General features: G+C 44.7%; 1 protein-coding gene across 1 annotated transcript in view; it reads right to left on the bottom strand.

Annotated features, from left to right (window-relative positions):
• Positions 1–19492, bottom strand: part of SERINC5 (serine incorporator 5) — a 100151-nt gene that overhangs the window by 49969 nt on the left and 30690 nt on the right. Inside the window, exon 2 of the mRNA XM_027039228.2 lies at positions 8600–8767. Within this exon, the coding sequence (XP_026895029.1) occupies positions 8600–8767 (168 nt within the window). The remainder of the gene's footprint in view (positions 1–8599; positions 8768–19492) is intronic.

Genomic DNA, 19492 nt, shown 5'->3' on the forward strand with positions numbered 1-19492 from the left:
AAGCTAGAAATGAATGAGCTGCCCCAGGGAAAGGGAAAAGGCAGCAGATGAGAAGGGCAGAGGACCGTGTCTCAGGCTTAGGCAAGGAGGAGTTGACCGCTTTGTTCTGGATGATGGATACTACAAGATTTGGATGTGGCCTTGGCACTAAACTGGCTACAAATAATTCTTTCTTTTTTTTAAGTTCATTTATTTTGAGAGAAAAACAGCACACATGTATGTTGTGCACCTGAGTGGGGACAGGGCAGACAAAGAGGGAGAGAGAGAATCCCAAGCAGGCTCCATGCTGTCAGCCCAGAGCCCAATGCAAGGCTCACACTTATGAACCCTAAGATCATGACCTGAGCCAAGATCAAGGGTCAGACGCTTAATCGACTGAGCCACCCAGGCGCCCCTGGCTTAAAATAATTCTTTAACTATTTTGCTTTCATCTACTTCCACATAATTTTATATTAATGTTGGTAATATACATGAATTTCCTGCTACCACATCTCCTCCTTTCTCCTTCTAACTAAGATAATAATGAACAGTGAAAATTACTGAAAAATACAGATCAAAAAAAATTATATAGCATACACTAGGGAATGTGTCATGAGACAGAATTTTCTGAAATAGAGAAAAATTCTTTAAGCCTATCTTGTTACCTTTGTTCAAAGAGCCTAAATCCACAGTTAGCAGCCTTAACATCCACCTCCTTTCCTGTTACCTGGTGCATTTTGGACTTCACAATAAATGTAGAAATTGTAATTACAGTATGTAGTTAAGATTTTAAAAGTGGTGGTGGGGTACGGGGGGGGGGGGGCGGTGTAGTGATGATTATTAGTTGGGAAAGAAAGGGCCTGGTTTAGATCCAACTCAGTGTCCCACCTCCACCACACATTAGTCCAGAAATGGAATGGTCCATTGAGCCCAGTGGACCAAAGGGATCAAGAAAAATTCTAAATAGTTACTTGGATAAAAATGCCTGATTGCAGTAAGCAAGGGGTAGACTACTTCCAGTGGAGAAGGGTTCCTTGGATCTCAGCCTGGGGCTACGGGTGTAGACGTGCACAGACGGCTCTAGCACACTCCACTCAGCAACTTCCCTATTGCTCACCGAAACAGAGGTTGGGTGAAGAGAAGCCTGGTGTCCACTCTCATACTTACAGCTTTTTCTCAAGAGTTTAAGCTGTTTCAGGAGTGGCAAATCCAAATGCCTTTCTTCGGGGCAAGGGGTAAAAGTAAATGTGTGAGACACTGTAAGCAAACAACCTGTGTTGGGACCTATGATGAGCTACGGCATGCTCGCCCTCTCTGAAGGAGCCAAATATAAATTTTAAAATAACAACACCAACAACGATAATAACCACTGGCCAGACTCACTTGCAGTCTCTGGGAGTGGCACTGGCTGATGGCAAGGGCAGGGTTCTAACGTCAGACTGGCTAACTCTCACCAAGTTCAGGGAGAGAATGGAGTTTAGGAAATGCTTTTAAGACACTGAGGAAACTGCAGCCAAGAGTCCTGCTCACGATCCTATTAGACCTGGTCCACAGTTCTTTTAAAGCCCACTCTACCCTGTAGCATTATTACCCTGTGTTGAATAGACAAAAAGCTCTTTTCATCCAGGGCAAGAATAACCAATGACAGGAGGACTGCAGTTTTCTGCCATTATTACTCCCTTAAAGGAAAATGGACCTAAACCCATGAGGAGAAAATACCACAAAAAGTAAAACATGTTTCCAAAAGTAAGATTACAAACAAAGCAGAATGCCTTCTAAAACAAATGAAGGGGGGCGCCGGGCTGTCTCGGTTGGAAGAGGACACGATTCTTGAACTTGGGGTCATGAATTCGAGCCCCATGTTAAACATGGAGTTTAATTATTTAATTAACAAATAAAAAAACAAATGAAGGAACAAAAAAAAGGCTGCTATCAAAAACAAAAGATCTTAGTAGCCTTTCCTCTCGATACACAAACTAATTCTTCAAAATTTAAATTTAAAACAAACATACAGCACAAAAACCAGTCTTCCACAATATGGAAGATGTGTTTTGGTTCTGAAGAAAACAAAACGCAAAGGTCCAGCCATCTCAGGTATTGACCTACCACCCATCTCAAGGATTAGAGCAGTGTGGTGATAACATAGGATGGGAGTGAAGGAAAGGACCTAAAAAGTTTCTGGTCAGGTGCATTTAGGGCTCTTCCTACTTGGCCTGGCTCACTGAGCTCAGAGGGAAGAAGGCCCGAGGGCCATATCAATCACCTGTCCTTCCTTCTCCAATGTATGTTTGGTTTCAGAGGCCCCTCCTCCACAGGAAACAAGAACCTCTCTTTCTTGTCCCTCTCAAAATGCCAGTGCAGAGGCACCTGGGTGGCTTAGCAGACTGAGCATCTCTTGATTTCAGCTCATGTCATGATCCCAGGGTCATGGGATCTAGCCCCACATTGGTCCCCACACTGAGTGTAGAGCCTGCTTGAGATTCTCTCTCTCTCCCTCTGCCTCTGCCCCATCCCCTGCTTGCATGCACTCTTTCTCTCTTTCAAATTAAGGGGAAAAAAAGAACTTTTAAAAATTAGAAAGAAAGAAAGAAAGAAAGAAAGAAAGAAAGAAAGAAAGAAAGAAAGAAAGAAAGAAAGAAAGAAAGAAAGAAAGAAAGAAAGAAAGAAAGAAAGAAAAAGGAAGGAAGGAAGGAAGGAAGGAAACAAACAAACAGCAGAGCACCTGGGAGGCTGGCTTAGTTAGTTGAGCGTACAACTTCGGCTCAGGTGATGATCACAGAGCCTGCTTCAGATCCTCTGTCCCCCATTCACTGCCCCTCCTCTGCTCACACTTTCTCAAAAGTGAATAAACATTTATTGAAGGTGGGGGGAGGGGCACCTGGGTGGCTTAGTGGGTTAAGCGTCCGACTTCGGCTCAGGTCATGATCTCATGGTTCATGGGTTTGAGCCCCACATCGGGCTCTATGCTGACAGCTCAGAGCCTTGAGCCTGCTTTGGATTCTGTGTCTCCCTATCTCTCTGCCCCTCCCCTGCTTGTGCTCTGTCTGTCTCTGTCTCTCAAAAATAAATAAATGTAAAAAAAAAAAAAAAATGGGGGGGGAGCCAGTGCAGATTACAGGGGGGTCAAAACCTCAAAGTGTCATCATTTGCTTCCAGAGAAGTTCCATCTTGATTTAGTGGTGCAGGTCAGTAGACTTAAATCTCTCTCAAAATACCTACCCTCCCCATTTGGGAGTTGTTGTTTTGTGGGGTTTTTTTTGGTCACCCTACATTCTGAAATGGATTTTTAATCCCCTAGGCATCAAGTATCTCAAGACCATACCTGCTTGAATTACATGCCTAATGACATGAATCTCCTGCAGTAAAATGGCTCCGCCATTTAAGATGGGAACCATGCTCCAGGAGAAGACAGAAGTCTCGCCCCACTCCACCAGCACAGCAATTTCCTCTGAGCCCAAGTTCTCACGGGAAAGAGGAGTTTGCCTAGTGACACAAGGCAGCATGAAGTGCGGCCCCGTGGCTCCCTGCAGTTCCCTCTTGCTCAATTTTAAACACAGGCCACCTTTTGAAACCAAGGCAAACACTGAAAACAACTGAATAGGAGGGCTGCCCTCGTGTTCTTAACCCCAGCAGCCCCCGTCCCTTGCACATAAAGGTGAGAATGCCGGGTGGGAGGCAATTATACACTCCCATCTGGGCAGTTACAAGCACACACGCTTTCTCCTCTTCCAGTCACATCCTCAAACGTTACCACAGCCCAACAAAGCGGGGGAAGGACCGCAGCAGAAGCCCAGTGTGTGTCCCCACAAGGGGACCTTTCAACGCCCGCCCTCAAGCATCGCCTGAGGATGAGGCCAGCCTCTACTCTATAGGCTGCAAACAAGCGGACTTTGTGACCAGCTGGCCTGCCCACTATGAAGCCCTAAAGATGGAAAAGGATTGGTTTCGCCCACAGGGACCTCATTCCTTATGCAGAAAGCCCAGCCAAACCATTTTTAAAGAAGTACATTCAGGAGACAGGCATAGAAACATTTACAAGAGCCAGTGTGAGGTGTCCGGGCAGCCCCTTCTCCCTCTCGCTCTCTCCCTTCCTCCGTCCCTCCCTCTGCAATGACCCCAAATCACACTGTACATACACAGGACTGCTGGGCTCACCTCCCTAAATATCCATCTGTTTTGACAAGGACCTACTGTTACTCAAGAATTGATAATAGCTTCCAACTGGCCATCAGACCACGGTCAAATGCCTAACTTTGGCAATAAAATCCCCGCAAGGTCATTTTACCTCCCCATGTCTCATCTCTGTCCTTCTACACGTGCCTCGTCCTTGTTCTCTTCCCTCCTGTCAACCTACACAGCCAATCACTAAGAACGCATTCAGCCTGGGTTCAAATCCCAACTGTACCCCTTAGAGCTGGAGACCTCGGATAAGGTACTTAAAGGATGCAATGCCTCAGTTTCTTCATATGTAAGGCAGGAATAATGCTTAGCTGAGTGCAGCAGTGATGAACCGAGATAATTCAGGTAAAATGCTCAGAATAAAACCTGGTGCGTGGTATTACCCAATAAACATTAGCAATTAAAGTACTCATTATTCTCACACAAGTCACTTCCATGAAGCCTCCCTTAGTGATACCACTCCCTTAGTGAAACGCTTTCTGTTTCTTAAATGTTCTACCAACACTTAGAAACCATACATGCTAGCTGGAGTTGTCAGGGACTATTTCATGGGGCAGGTTTGTTGGATGGCAATCAAATATTAAAATTAGTATTATGAAAGTTATATCCTAGGGGGGCCTCAGTGACTCACTTGGTGGAGCATCTGACTCTGGATTTCAGCTGAGGTCATGACCTCATGAGCATGGAGCTGCTTAAGATTCTCTCTCTCTCTCTCTCTGCCCCTCTCACCCACTTGTACCCTCTCTTTCTAAAATAAAATTTAAAAAAAGAAAGTCATGTCCTAAAATGTATACCGGTGGCTCCCAAATGAACCCTACCTCCAGTAATGTTGCTCATGGGTTCACCACTACACATTTGTATACTTTCAGGTTTTGTTTCTTGGATCCAAAGCTAAATTCTACCAAGACTGAAAACTTCTTAAGGGCTGGAAATGCACCACAGACAACTGACACACACTGAGAATTCCTATCACAACCACAATGGATCCTCAAACTGATGCTTGCTGAATTGACAAAGAGAATATGACGTTACCTGAAAAACAAAGGTAATAAAAGGGAGATGAAATGCCCTTTCAGTTTTCCTCCTCTCAAACGTCCTGCCACAAACATACAAGATTAAACCATGGTATGCGGAAGACAATTGGTGGTAACTACCACCAAGGTGCAGTACAGCCTGATGTAGCCTAACGAGGCAGTCTTAGCTCTGGGTCTCCCCACCTCCAAATTTCCAAAGCGCTTCATGCATCCTCTCATATGGCACTGACTAATTTCCCCCTTGTTCTATGCCTCAGATGACTGATGGATGATAAGCTCCATTTCTCACAAGTGTGAATGCCCCAGAGCTCCCACTGCAGTGCCTTACTGAGGAGACATCCAATGTTTAAAGCACGGAGCAGCTGGGTGGCTCAGGGGTTAAGCATCTGACTTTGGCTCAGGTCATGATCTCATGGTTCATGAGTTTGAGCCCCGCATCAGGCTCTGTGCTGACATCTCAAGCCTGGAACCTGCTATGGATTCTGTGTTTCCCTCTCTCCTGACCCTCCCTTGCGCGCACTCTCTCTCTCTCAAAAATAAACATTAAAAAAAAAAATTAAAGTAATCAGGGGAGAAGTACAGTGTCACAGGTTTTGACAGTAGTTTCCCCAAATTCCAGACCATACATTCGCAATTATAAAAGCAATGCCCAATGGGAATGCAAGCTGGTGCAGCCACTCTGGAACACAGTATGGAGGTTCCTCAAAAAACTAAAAATAGAATGACCCTATGACCCAGCAATTGCACTACTAGGCATTTATCCAAGGGATACAGGTGTGCTGTTTCGAAGGGACACATGCACCCCCATGTTTATAGCAGCACTATCAACAATAGCCAAAGTATGGAAAGAGCCCAAATGTCCATCGATGGATGAATGGATAAAGAAGACGTGGTGTGTGTGTATATATATACAATGGAGTATTACTTGGCAATCAAAAAGAATGAAATCTTGCCATTTACAACTAATGGAATTAGAGGGTATTATGCTAAGTGAAATTAGTCAGAGAAAGACAAAAATCGTATGATTTCACTCATATGAGGACTCTAAGAGACAAAACAGATGAACATAAGGGAAGGGAAACAAAAATAATATAAAAACAGGGAGGGGGACAAAACAGAAGAGACTCATAAATATGGAGAACAAACAGAGGGTTACTGGAGGGGTTGTGGGAGGAGGGATGGGCTAAATGGCCAAGCGGCATTAAGAAATCTACTCCTGAAATCATTGTTGCACTATATGCTAACTAATTTGGATGTAAATTTTAAAAAATAAAAAATTAAAATTAAAAAAAAAAGTAATGCACAACAGAAAACTTCAGAGAGCCTAATGGATAAGAATATGTTGAGTGTTTCTAAGGCAATGGTTGTTCTGAATCCCCTGATGTGGGACCCAAGGAATTTAACAAAAATCCCCTACCCCTGGACAAGCAGAGCAAGACTAACTCCATTTTGTGCTACACCCACCATCTCATGTATAACCCCCACATGACCTACTTATTGCTTAAGACACTCCCCCACCCCAGTCAAGCCACTGAGCACACCCTTACTGGAAACCGGCTCATATAGGAATGCGGAACCCCTAACCGCCAAAGAATGTAAACCCTGTCTTTTGCCCGCAAAACTTGCACGCCAATTCTTAAACCCCACCTTTTGCCCGCCAAACTTGCGCGCCAATTAGGACCAGAGTGATAGGCTAGTTCAAACTATAGGGTAAATTGTAATTCAGTTGGCCACCTGTGTGTGGGCCGACATGACTATGCAACTTTCTGTGTGTGTTACAATCTCATTGGCCACTGGCCCCTATAAAACTGCTACGCCTCTTAACCTAGGGGTCCAAGTCCCTGCTCCGCTGTGTCAAGTATACTTGGGCCCAAGCTCGAGCTTGCAAATAAACCCTCGTGCGTTTCCATTGGTATTGGCTCCTTGGTGGTCTCTCGGATTCGAAATCAGGGGCATTACACTGAGAGTATATTTAAGATAGCCTGTAGCTTCAGCATGAGGTTGGGGAAAAGAGACACTTGCTCGGGAGTTGTTCCTGGTGATGGGGTTCCATCAGAGTGCTGGCCCTAGCCTTCTCTCCCTCCTCATTCTGCTGGGCCCCAGGAAAATGGGGTTTGGATAGCTAGCCTTTGCTCTCCCCCTTTCCCTTAGACAAGAGCTGCCCCTGGCAAAGAGTGCCCCTGCCACTCTTATCGGGAAACTGTATCTCTGCAGGGGAAGTATGGCCCAGCCTAGGGGGACTGGCGCCTGGGTAGGCTCCCTCAGTGGAAAAGTCTAACTTGTTTTGGGGTTCAGTACTAGGAGGCCCACTTCTCTGCAGAACCAAGCCATACTCTCTCATATGAGCTTTATGAGGGAAAGAGGGTGATGTCTGGCATCTATCTACTGACACTTCGGTCTTTTTTGCCTATTTGTTTAGAGACTAAGAGGGGAAATGTTATTTACTGGGCTCCCTCAAAAACCCCAACACGTGCCCCTGTCATCTGGCTGATTAAAATGCCTTCTATGGGGAAAGTCCAGGAAAACGCCCTGCTTCATCAGCATCACAAACCAGGCTTACTTCTGCATACATTGCCCAAGAAATGTCTAAAAATCCACTCCTCACCCCTGGAGACACCCGAACCACAAATGACATGTCAGCAAAGTAAAAATCGCCCTACTGCCCACTCCTCATCATCTGTGGAATTTTCTAAGCTTTATCAGGCTTCCCAAGTAGGCCAAATAGAGTTTATTATAACAGCTGCTACTTGAGACACTGGAAGCCATCCTTACAACAAGGAAAAAGTACCAAGTCTACAAGAAAAGACTGTACATCTAGGAGGAACAGTTATAAACAAGGCATAGACCAAACACACAATACACCAAAGAACAGACTGTATCTGTTCTACTGCTAAAGTTCAAGACTTTAAATGGTTCCCCTGCTTGGCAGGAAAGCACTGAAGAGGCTTCAGGAAGGTCTGGAGATAATGAATATACACCTACCCACACCAGTGTGGCTGGGCCCCATCCTTTACAGGGAAAGTTTTCCCACACACCCTCACCAATCATCATCAAATGAGAAGAGTTAAAAAGAGGCCACGGCACCTGAGTGGCTCAGTCGGTTAAGCATCTGACTCTTGATTTCGGTTCAGGTCATGATCTCACAGCTTGGGGGTTTGAGCCTGGCATCGGGCTCTGTGCTGACAGCATGGAGCCTGCTTGGGATTCTCTCTCTCTCCCTCTCTCTCTGCCCCTCCCCTGCTTATGCTCTAAATCTCTCTGTCAAAATAAATAAATCCAAAGCATTAAAAAAAGAAAGAAAAGAAAAAGAAAAAGAAAAAGAAAAAGAAAAAGAAAAAGAAAAAAAGAAAAAAAGAAAAGAAAAGAAAAGAAAAGAAAAGAAGGGAGGGAGGATGAGGCAGACTTACATGCTCCTTCATTTCATTAGCTACGGTTTTTGACATCATGATGCAGCAGAGAAGGACGACCAGAATGAAGTACAACGCATACATGAAGCGGGTGCTCCGGGACTGTCGGATCTTGGGGCAGCAGTCACAGCAGAGGGAGCAGCCAGCGGACCCACAGCAGCAGGCCAACTAGGAAAGGAACACAAAACATCCTCTTAGAGCCATTGATTTACGGACCCATTAACCCCAGACCACTGCAGGTCGACCTCCCAGGCTATCAGTCTTCTGAGCCATCTTGCCTACAGAACGTGCAGGAACAGTTTAGTGTGCAAATGAAGCTTTCACCGGAATTGGACTGATATTGTCTTTAATAAAAAGAAGGGACTGTGGCTTGGGAGATGCCCAATCATTAAAAAAGAAAAGTCACAGTTCACCTGAAGCACTATAATCATTACTCTGAGGGGAAACAAAGATTTCAGGGATCAGCTAAGGAGTAAGAGAAGAAGTCTAAAACCTAAAAATTCAATCTCTTGGTGATGATTTGGAAGGCACTTCAGGACCCTGCAATGGTTTGAAAACAAGCATCACACTGTAAATATCACTGCCAATGAGAAGAGATCATAGGTATCAGACAAGAGGCTATAATCACATCTTACTTCATTTACTGCAGGAAACTGCCTTTGTAACACCACTCCAATAGGTCTTAGGGCTTAACCAGCATTAAGCTTATGCACTCCCTTGGTCTGAGTAAGCCAAACTCACTTACCTTCCTTGAGATCTGCAGACCACTGGCCTGGAGGAGAGAAGGACCAGTCTTGCCCAGAAGAGAAGTCCTGACGACATTTGAAAATAGCTGCTGCTGGCGCCCGCAAGCCTGTTGAAGGTTATGTCGGCATATGCAGACTAAATGCCTGGGCACCACCTTCTCCTCCAGGTAGCCCACCCCCAACCCCAGTGTCCCACACTTTCCTCTTTAAAACCCTCCGGCTTCGCCTGGACGAGAAGATGATCTTTGGGACCTTAGTCCGCCATCTTCCGAAGCTGCTGGCTTCTTCAGTAATGCCAACCTCTCCTTTCCCACCATCACCTGTCTCTCAAGTATTGATTTTTGAGAGGCGAGCAGCCAAACCAGAGTTCAGAACAGGTTCTCTGTCCAGTAACACCACTGTTTGAGCACTTTGTGTAGTACTTCATCATTTCACATGCTTATAATGGGCTCTCTCCATCTTACGTTGTTTTCCAAACCATCTTCCTCGCAAGACTCTTCTGGAATCCTAAGGCTAGGCTGCTTTGTAAGATAAGTTACTCTACTCGGGCGGGGCTAACAGATCACACGAGTGAGATCTAACACTACTGCTTGTATGGGGTCCTGATAGGCCACCTTCCTTCACAGTTCACTCACATTCCCTATCCCTATGTCACAGACCTCTGTCAACCCATCTGTTCAAATTTCCCCCTCTCCTCCCACTGGCAGGGCTGGCTTTTCTCTGGGCCTTGCCTTCCTCCTCCTTGCCTCCCAAATTCTTTCCCAATTGTCTCCTTTGTTGCCTGCTAACTTTTTTTAGTTCTATGGTCTTAAATAACCAGTCTTACTGACTGCATTTCAAATTCAAATGCAGTAAGATACTTATTCTATTTGGGAAAGGAAATACTTTTATTTTCTTTTAATTTTTTAATGTTTGTTCCATTTTTGAGAGAGAGACAGAGCACGAGTAGGGGAGGAGCAGAAAGAGGGAGACACAGAATCCAAAGCAGGCTCCAGGCTCTGAGCTGTAGCACAGAACCTGACACGAGGCTCGAACCCACAGATCGCGAGATCATGACCTGAGCTGAAGTCAGACGCTTAACCAACTGAGCCACCCAGGTGCCCCAAAAGAAATATTTTTAAAGCAGTTAATCCTTCCCATGATAGCCATTCCCATAGTACAATCAACATTTAAACTATCTCCACAGAAGGGGGAAAATAAATGGATTTTATGTGTATATATATATATATATATATACATATATATATTCTATTTATATCATGTTTATTATATATATTTATATAAATCATTTTATATATTATTTGTTATTATTCAAAGGTAAATAGTAACAAAAGAAATGTGATCATGCAAACTGTGAAATGAAAATCACACTGCTTACTTAGAATAATCCTATCCTATCATTAAAGTCATGTATCATTGTATGGATTTGACTTTTCAAACTTTTCTCATTTCACTCTCACTCTATATAGTGCTATGATGTTTTTTAAAACATACATATACATGTGTGAGTGTATCTGTGTGTATATATACAGGTAGGTGTGTGTACATGTACATGTGAGTGTATCTGTGTACATATATACACACACCTAACATTTCAACTGGAGCCCTCCCACTAGAGCAAGTGAGCAGCACTTGCTTGGGGCCTGTGCATTCAGGGTATAGCTCACAGGGCACTGTGAGAACTCACTCACCACGTCCCCTTCATTCCTCTTGGGAAGGCAAAGAAGGATACTTCTGCCGCAAGAACCATTCCAAAGAGGGTCACATGTTTTACTTCCACTGCTTTAGTTTAGGAGTATGTAAATCCCTAAGCAATGTGGAAAACCTTCATTCAGAAAGACTTACTCCTTGAGAGTTCTGGATAGCCCAGTTGGCTTTGGTTTGTCTAAACTAAGTCCCAACTGGAAAAAGAAAGACATCTTGACCTGACACCAACTGTCATTCAGTTGGTTTTCCCAACTCAGAAATACGGGAGCCCTAGCAGAATAGAGGAAAGACATCAGAGACTTCTGTTAACTACAATAATTCTAATACTGTCCCTTAATAAATGGTGGAGAGAGAGGGGGCAGCAGTAAGGAAGTTCCCCAAATACTGAAGCTGTTGAAGCTGTGAAAAGCAGAACCCAGGTGTTCCTGAACATGCTGCAGGGCTTATAACATCAAAGAAATAGAAGAAAAACATTAAAGCATAAAACTGGGTTTTATTATGTTTATTTATTTTTGAGAGAGAGACAGAATGTGAGCAGGGAAGGGGCAGAGAGATAGGGAGACACAGAATCGGAAGCGGGCTCCAGGCTCTGAGTTGTCAGCACAGAGCCCGATGCGAGGCTCAAACTCATGAACTGTGAGATCATGACCTGAGCCGAAGTCGGACGCTTAACCGACTGAGCCACCCAGGCGCCCCTTTTTTTTTTTTAATTCAGGTAAAAAGCGTTCTCTATCCTTTAACTAAATTTGGATTTCCACATCTTTCGGTAATATACAATACTTCACATACAATGTCTCAGCCTGCTTTCCTTCCTTCTCTTTTGAGGTTTTAGGCTTACCTATGAATCACTGGGGGTTAGCAGAGAGATAGTCAACTGATTCCACTTGGACAAGCAATATTTATTTAAGTTTTAGAGCCCCCAACCAACATTTTGCAGCTCATTCTCCAGGCTCCAAGTGCAAAAACAGCTTCCCATCAAACTTGTACACATCTCTCACTACTACTAGAAGGCAGAGGTAGTGGTAAATTTCAATTCCTGCCAGCATGGAGCCACGTGCTGTCCTTTAGTGGTAGCTGTGCAAGGGAATGGTAAAACTTGAAAACTAGGAGGTCAAGAACACGCAGCTCCCTCTGCTCAATAAAGGAGGAGCTCCCCAAAGAACAAATACACTTGGCAGGTAGTCCCTAACACACAAAATGATCATGCTGTCGGAAACTCAACAACCATGCTACAATTGCGTTAGTAAATTGGGTTGGGGCTTACAGTGGATTTCTCCCATACAAAAGAACATAGGGCAATTTACTAAAGCTTATTTAGTTTATCATATTAGCTAACAATAGCTAACACTTATTGATCTCTTACTCGCTGCAAGGCACAAATAGTATTATTAGCTGTTTTGTCACCCCAAAGTTACAGAGCCGAGACAGGGGCTCAGAGGGGTTAGGCAACCTAAGGTCAGAAGGCTGATGAGTGGGGGGAGCCTGAATTTGAATCTGGTTGTCTCTCCTTGCTGCTGGCACAGAGAGGGTGAGCAGGACAGACAACGCTGGCCTGAAACTTTGGTTCCCTACAAAAGGGAAGCTGGCTGCGTGGGAAGGAGGCAGCAAGACAGGAAGCGCTTTTTCTTGCCTGCCCTTGGGTGTGCAGTAAGCATTCAACAAATATCTGAAGAAGGCATCTCCTTCTCTGTGCCCCTTTCGCTCTCGCAGGCAATCTCTGGCCTCAGTGGACCTTAATGATCCCGCTTAAATACAGCCCTGCCCCAAGCAGCTCAACACCCCCAATCACCAAGCTCCCTGAACCACCGCGTCCTACCCCACGTTAAAAGCCCTATTCCCAATCCTATGGAAATAACTAAGCCATTCATTCACTCAACTAATATTTATTATACTACAAACCTACTATGCACAGCATTAGTTCCTGGGAATGAGGCAATTAAAACAAGAGACCTTTTTCTTCCCTCGCTAAGCAAGAATACAAAGATATGTGTTAAGAACGACCATCTACGTGCCATTTTGGAGAGATAAAGGAAACCTGGATGTTCAATGAAAGAGTACTAACCACTGAAATTATGGTACATTCACATCACTGAATTCAATGCACCCACCACAATGATTACATAGTGGATACAGAAAAATTTACTGCCATGGAAAGATATACACAATGTATTAACTGAAAGTAAATAACACACAACAATATAGAGTATGAAAGCATTTGAGGTAACAATATACCCAGACCTAGAGCAGTAACAATAACAAAAAAAGGAATCTGAAAGGATATACCAATATGGCAACAGTCATTAATAGACCTGTAGGATTAGGAGTTAACTATGTTTTTCTGTATTTTCTAAGCTCTTTGCAACAAGCACATAGCTTCTAATTAGAAAAACATGACAACACGTTTCTATTTTGGAAGAAAACAAAACAAAGTTTCTGTTCTCACAGGTGGTAAACATTCAAATACTTATTAATTTAATCAGCCAACAAGTAAAAGAAAAATACTAATTTAGCTATATGAGAGAGAAAAGCCAGAGTGAACCATCTCTGTAACTGGGGGGATAAAACCAGAAAATTCCTACTGTACTGTATCTTTAAAATTGGTTAAGATGGTAAATTTTCTATTTTTTACCACAATAGAAAAGTGATAATTCCTTAACCCTTGTAATATTTGTTAGTATTTAATACATATAAGGAAACCTCTACTTGGTGGAATTTGAAGCAAATAAAAATGAAACGACAAAAATTAAACAACTACCTAAAAGTTCAAGGAGTTGAACAAGAAGCTATACATTTGCCTAACCCAAAAATCTGCTCTTATATTTCCTTCATCTAAAATTCATAAGTTCTTCGGGTGCCTGGGTGGTTTGGTTGGTTGGGCATAGGACTTCAGCTAAGACCATGATCTCACAGTTCGTGAGTTCGGGCCCCATGTCGGGCTCTGTGCTAACAGCTCAGAGCCTGAAGCTTGCTTTGAGTTCTGTGTCTCCCTCTCTCTCTGGCCCTCCCCTGCTCGCTCTCTCTCTCTCTCTCTCTCTCCCAAAAATAAATAAACATTAAAAAAATTAATAACAATAATCAAAAATAAATAAAATTGTTAAGTTTTCTCTTTTGAGTTCAAGAATCCCTTAAAACTCTGAGGTTTTTACAATCCTGGCCATGACCGTGGGAACCAGATTCTGGGGGTTTGCCAGAAAGGAGTTTCTGACAGGTAGTTTCTCACGCAGGTTTCGACATACCAGAATATACTGGTTTCTACCCTTAACATCATTTCAGTGAAAAGCACTGTCAAGGGTCAGTGTCCTTCCTTAAATGGCACTGGGTACCCAGGGACTGAGTCTGAAACAGGCACGCTATGAACACACACGATGCCAGCACTTGCTTCTGGGGATCAGTGGTACCTGGATAAAAATGTTCTCACTGAGAGTCTCTTTTCTCATAAGGTTAGGGTTACGTTTCAGCACCCAAAAAACAAAGTGGGAGGGGCCTGGTGGCTCAGTAGGTTGAGCTCCAACTTTGGCTCAGGTCATAATCTCGTGATCCGTGGGTTCAAACCCCACATCGGGCTCTGTGCTGACCACTTAGAGCCTGGACCCTGCTTCAGATTCTGTATGTCTCTCTCTCTCCACCCCTCCGCCACTCACGCTCTGTCTCTCTCACTCCCTCAAAAATAAACAAACATTAAAAAATTAAAAAAAAAAAAAAGTTGATCAAGCTCTCGGTCCTCAGATAGCAGCTGGATTCTTTGACTCATTCCATCATGCCACCCTCCACTTATATCTCTTCTAAAAAACACCACATTTGATATAGTTCTGTAGGTCAGAGGACAGAATCTATTATGTTTAAGGTTAAAAGGTTAACTAACTCCACTTCCTGGCAGTTCAACAGAAAACAAACATTCCCGGGAGGCAGGTCAAACTCGGCACTAGGGCATTTTGGGGCCCTGTAAGTCTTTGTTGGGGTGCTGTCCTGTGCACGGTAGGATGTTAAGCAGCCTCCTGGGCCTCTACCCACTAGATGCCAGGAGCACCCTCCCTGTCTCCTTCACAAGTGGTGACAATCAGAAATGCCTCGAACAATTGCCTCCCCCCTTCTGCTGCAAACCACAGCTTTCAGGGTTAAAATCAAGAGCTATGAGGTCAGGCCATCTGGGTTCACATCCAAGCTTGAATACTGCCTGCTTATGTGGCCGTGCACCAATTCTTTACCACCTCCTAAGTATTAATGACCTCATTTGTAAAATGGGAATAAAAACATCTACTTCAAAGGACTGTTAGTAAGATTAAATGAGACAATTCAGATAAAGTTAACACAGAGCCTGGCACAAGGTGATAGGAAAAAAAAAAAAAAAGAGCCAGGTATACACATCATCAGTCCATCTGTCATGTCCCTCCTCCCTAGATCCCCATTCTCCTTGGTCCTTGAGGTTCTAAAGAAAGAGGTAAGGATGAGAGGGGGGTGGGACCAAATGATTAATACCTCTTTTATAGCAATGTTTTCATTTCCTGCTCTAACATGGCTGATAAATCCATCTGTTGGAAGGAAACTACTTTTGGGAATAAAGCTCCTGAGATCCAAACCCAGGAGAGCATCCTAGCAACCTGGGAAAAAGCTGGACCAGTTACATAGAAGCACTTCCCACCCGCCAAAAGCTACAGTCGTCTTTGTACTTTGCTTCCAGTAAGGAACAAACAAGGCAGGCAGAACATTCATTTGCACCCACTAAAGCCACAAATACCGGCAGCAGAACAGACCTAAGAAGGAGGAGTTAAGCAAGTTCTGGAGGGAGAAGAAAAAAAAAGTGTAAGAAAATGAAACCTTGAAATTCAAAATGGTAAGTGTAGGATGGGAAGAGAGGTGTTCATTTTTTAAAACTTTTTCAATCTTCTCATCAAAATGAGAGGAAAAATCCTGCTTGTTCTACTTATCAACAAGCAATTATTGAAACACAAACCCCAAAATTCGCCTAATTCTGTCATGGGGGTTATGTTGCAACGGGAAAAATCTGCCAAACCCCTTCCAAGAGGTGCCTCCTGCCAGCCTGATCCCCAAACCCCGCCGAGTCACGGAGCACTTCCCAGGCTGGGGATGGAGGCCACAGAGCCAACCTGATGCAAGGATGTTCTGGGATGGAGAACAGAAACGAGCCTGTCTCAGCGGATCAGACAGTTGGGGCGGGGGTGACCTCAGAGCTCAGGTGGGTTGGCGGGGCACTCCTCTCCCCAACAAATGGAAGCCTTTGTGCAACTCCAATGTATAAAACGTACGGATGCACTATAATACTACAAATGTGCTTACGTGTTCATACACCAAATTTACCTAATGCTTACTGGCGACCAGGCACTACCAGGGGCGGGTGGTACAGTTCCTCATGAAGCTTGCATTCTAGTCGATTTAGGTCAAACTCAGCATTCCCCAGATTCTACCCAGCACTTAGGGTGAAAGCCTCTGGTCCAGTCCAGTCCTCTCATGTTGCTGATGTGAAATCTGAGGCCCAGAAATGTTAGGTGATTTGGCTCAAGGGCAAATTCAGGGATGAGCATCAGTGGACCAGGAAACACACGCCGCTTGAGACAACTGAGTACATCTGGAGGAGGGACAAGCCTTTGGATCCCACACTTCTGTATCTATAGTGCCAAAGACTAACGGATATTCAAAACAACTAAATGAAGTCTCCATAAATTGGTTTTAAAAAATTTTTTTTAATGTTTTTATTTATTTTTGAGACAGAGAGAGACAGAGTATGAGCAGGGGAGGGACAGAGAGAGAGGGGGACACAGAATCTGAAGCAGGCTCCAGGCTCTGAGCTGTCAGCACAGAGCCCGACGCAGGGCTTGAACTCACAGACTGTGAGATCATGACCTGAGCTGAAGTCAGATGCTCGCTCAACCGACTGAGCCACCCAGGTGCCCCTCCACAAATTGGTTTAAATGACACTGTTGACCACAGTAAGAAGGCAGTAAGGGTCTAAGTGTCTAGTACAGTTTGAAAAGTTTCCATCACAAAACAGTTAAAATGAAAGGCTGGCACACGATGAGTTAACCCTGGGATGGCCACAAAACTGAATGCTGTTGAACAGCCACAGGCTGTGGCTGGTAAGTGCCCAGTCCCCTGTTGCACCTCCCTTCCCCTCCCCTCCCCCCATTCTGAGAAGACAGAGAGCAGGAAGTCCCTCCCCCACCCCCAATCTCACACACAACCTAAGTGCAGGGTCAAGTGCTGGCCAGTCCTCTTCCAGGCCATAGAAAGAAGCCACTACTCAAGAGACACCTCTGACACTCCGTGCACTGGCAAGATGCCTCTCTGTGAAGGTTAGTCTAGCTCCAGTGGCTCTGTGCAAGGAAAAACCTGTATGCGCCATCTACCTCGGGTTTTCCAGCAGTCAGGATTTCATTCGATCCTATTTTTTAAGATTCACAAAAGAGCCCAATAGAAGGTGACATCTAGAACCTCTTTGCACGTAAATGAATACATAAATTGGAAACAAAAATGTCAGGCGTGGGGCCTCTGGTTTGGAAAACCCGTGGGCGGACCCAGAAGGCTCCAGCACTTGGGGGCAGGAGCAAGGAGGGGGACAGAGGAAAGGCCCACACTGGCCTGGACTCCTCATTTCTTAAGGGTAAACTCACGTCCCTCCCACTGGCCGCTCTCCACCCTCTAACTGCCTCTATCTTTCAGGATGAAAGCCTCCTGGTTTAACAGCTTTTTCTTGGAGCTGAAGTAACAGCTGTACTGCTTTCCTACAGCTGAGAAAAAACTTTCTCGCCATTAATTCCACCCTTCCTCAGTCCTTCAAAACTTCAGGAAGCCTTATCAACTCTCCTCTTTCATCTTCAAAATCTATCTCTGTCTCCCACTTCTAGCTTAAAGAGGAAGGAATGAATGGGTGTATGCCTTTCCCCCCAAGCAAATATCTGCAGTTAATTGCCTTTTTCATTTGAAGTGCTGTGCAGATGCCCAGCGAATTTCATCACCACCCCTTCTTGTGAGCCTGGTCCTCACGACAAAGCCAGCTGGCACAAAGTCCGAGGCAGCATTTATGATGACGCTTTTCTTCAAGTATAGCTGCCTCGATGGTACCAACCAGCAGAGAAGTGTCATACACGTGCAACTCCTCCCCTGCAACCAACCCCCAATTTGAGACGCGTCCTGTTGCTATTCCTAAAATTTGCAGAAGGAACCAGGGCCAAATGAAGGAACCTATGAGTCACATTTTTTCTATCAAAATACCAACAGAAATGTAAATATTCTCATAGAGGGGACCCTACCCCAGCTTTTGCCTTCTTATTTTCTACTCATCCGAGCACTGGTTATGTGACCAAGTGCAAGGTGGAGCAGAGGAGCCTAAGAGAGAGGATTCCCCTGGGGCATTCTTTTTAATGCAGGAAGTTACTTACTCATATTGGGAGTGGTGTTCCCTCTGCTTTTTAAAACTATAAAGACAGAGCTCTTCCATCAGCTCTAGACTGAAGTTACCCTGCATCAAATGGAACACAATGGCCCACAAGACTAGGCTGACACACACACCAAACGAATGGTTATCCGGCTACAAGGTAAACAGGCCCCAGGGGTGGGCAGTTCAGAAAATGGACCTTAATTACTGTTATTTGTTCAATCAAACCTAGCATTTCTCATCTAGGCAAAGTGGGTGATGGACCAAATAGAGGGCTCTTTTGAAGATTCTGGACCTGTCTCGCCCCTCCTTCCTTCACCAGAGAAATCCAAGGTCTTGTAGTTCAGGGAACCCCAGGGGGTGGGACAGGTTGGGGCGGGGCTGCCAGTGAAGTGGGTACCACCACCCTCCATGGAGACCAAGGAATCAGCACTGTGCCTGAGTTCCCAGGTGGGAAGCTGAGGGGTGAGGGAGGATGGCAATAAAGTAGGAAATAACTGAGAAACTTTTCTGGACCCAGACTTGCTGGTGATGGTGGGAGTGTAAGGGTTAAATTGTAGTGTAGGGCTAACCTGTAGCCTTGAAAAATAACAGCTTTGGTTGACACTGTAGGCTAAGAGATAACAGCCTTGTTTTAAAAGGGGCGCCAGAGGCAGGGTCAAGGAGGTCACTGGTTGTGGCTTAAGGGCAGAACTGTTTCCACCCCCATCTGGGAACTATTTCTTTTTTCTGTTCCCAGGTGATGATAAGACGATGTGGTCGACTATAAAAACTGCACCCCAGCTGTTCGAGGCTGCACTCTGATCAAGATCAAGAGTGTCAGTCCTGATCCGTCGGCCTTGCCTCTCGTTGCAATAAACTTTGCTGTGACAGTCACTGGTGCCCGTAGCATTCTGTTTCAGGAGTCGTGTGGATGCAACAGGAGGAGGCCTGGGGAAATGTCACCTACTCTCAATTAATTAGGTATGCAGGCAGAGGGCAAGCAGAAAGAACACATCACAACCATTCATGGAATGGAATACCAGGAATCAGAAGGTGATATTTAGCTTG

Source organism: Acinonyx jubatus, chromosome A1 (assembly GCF_027475565.1).
Source record: "Acinonyx jubatus isolate Ajub_Pintada_27869175 chromosome A1, VMU_Ajub_asm_v1.0, whole genome shotgun sequence".
In the NCBI taxonomy this organism is placed as follows: Eukaryota; Metazoa; Chordata; class Mammalia; order Carnivora; family Felidae; genus Acinonyx; species Acinonyx jubatus.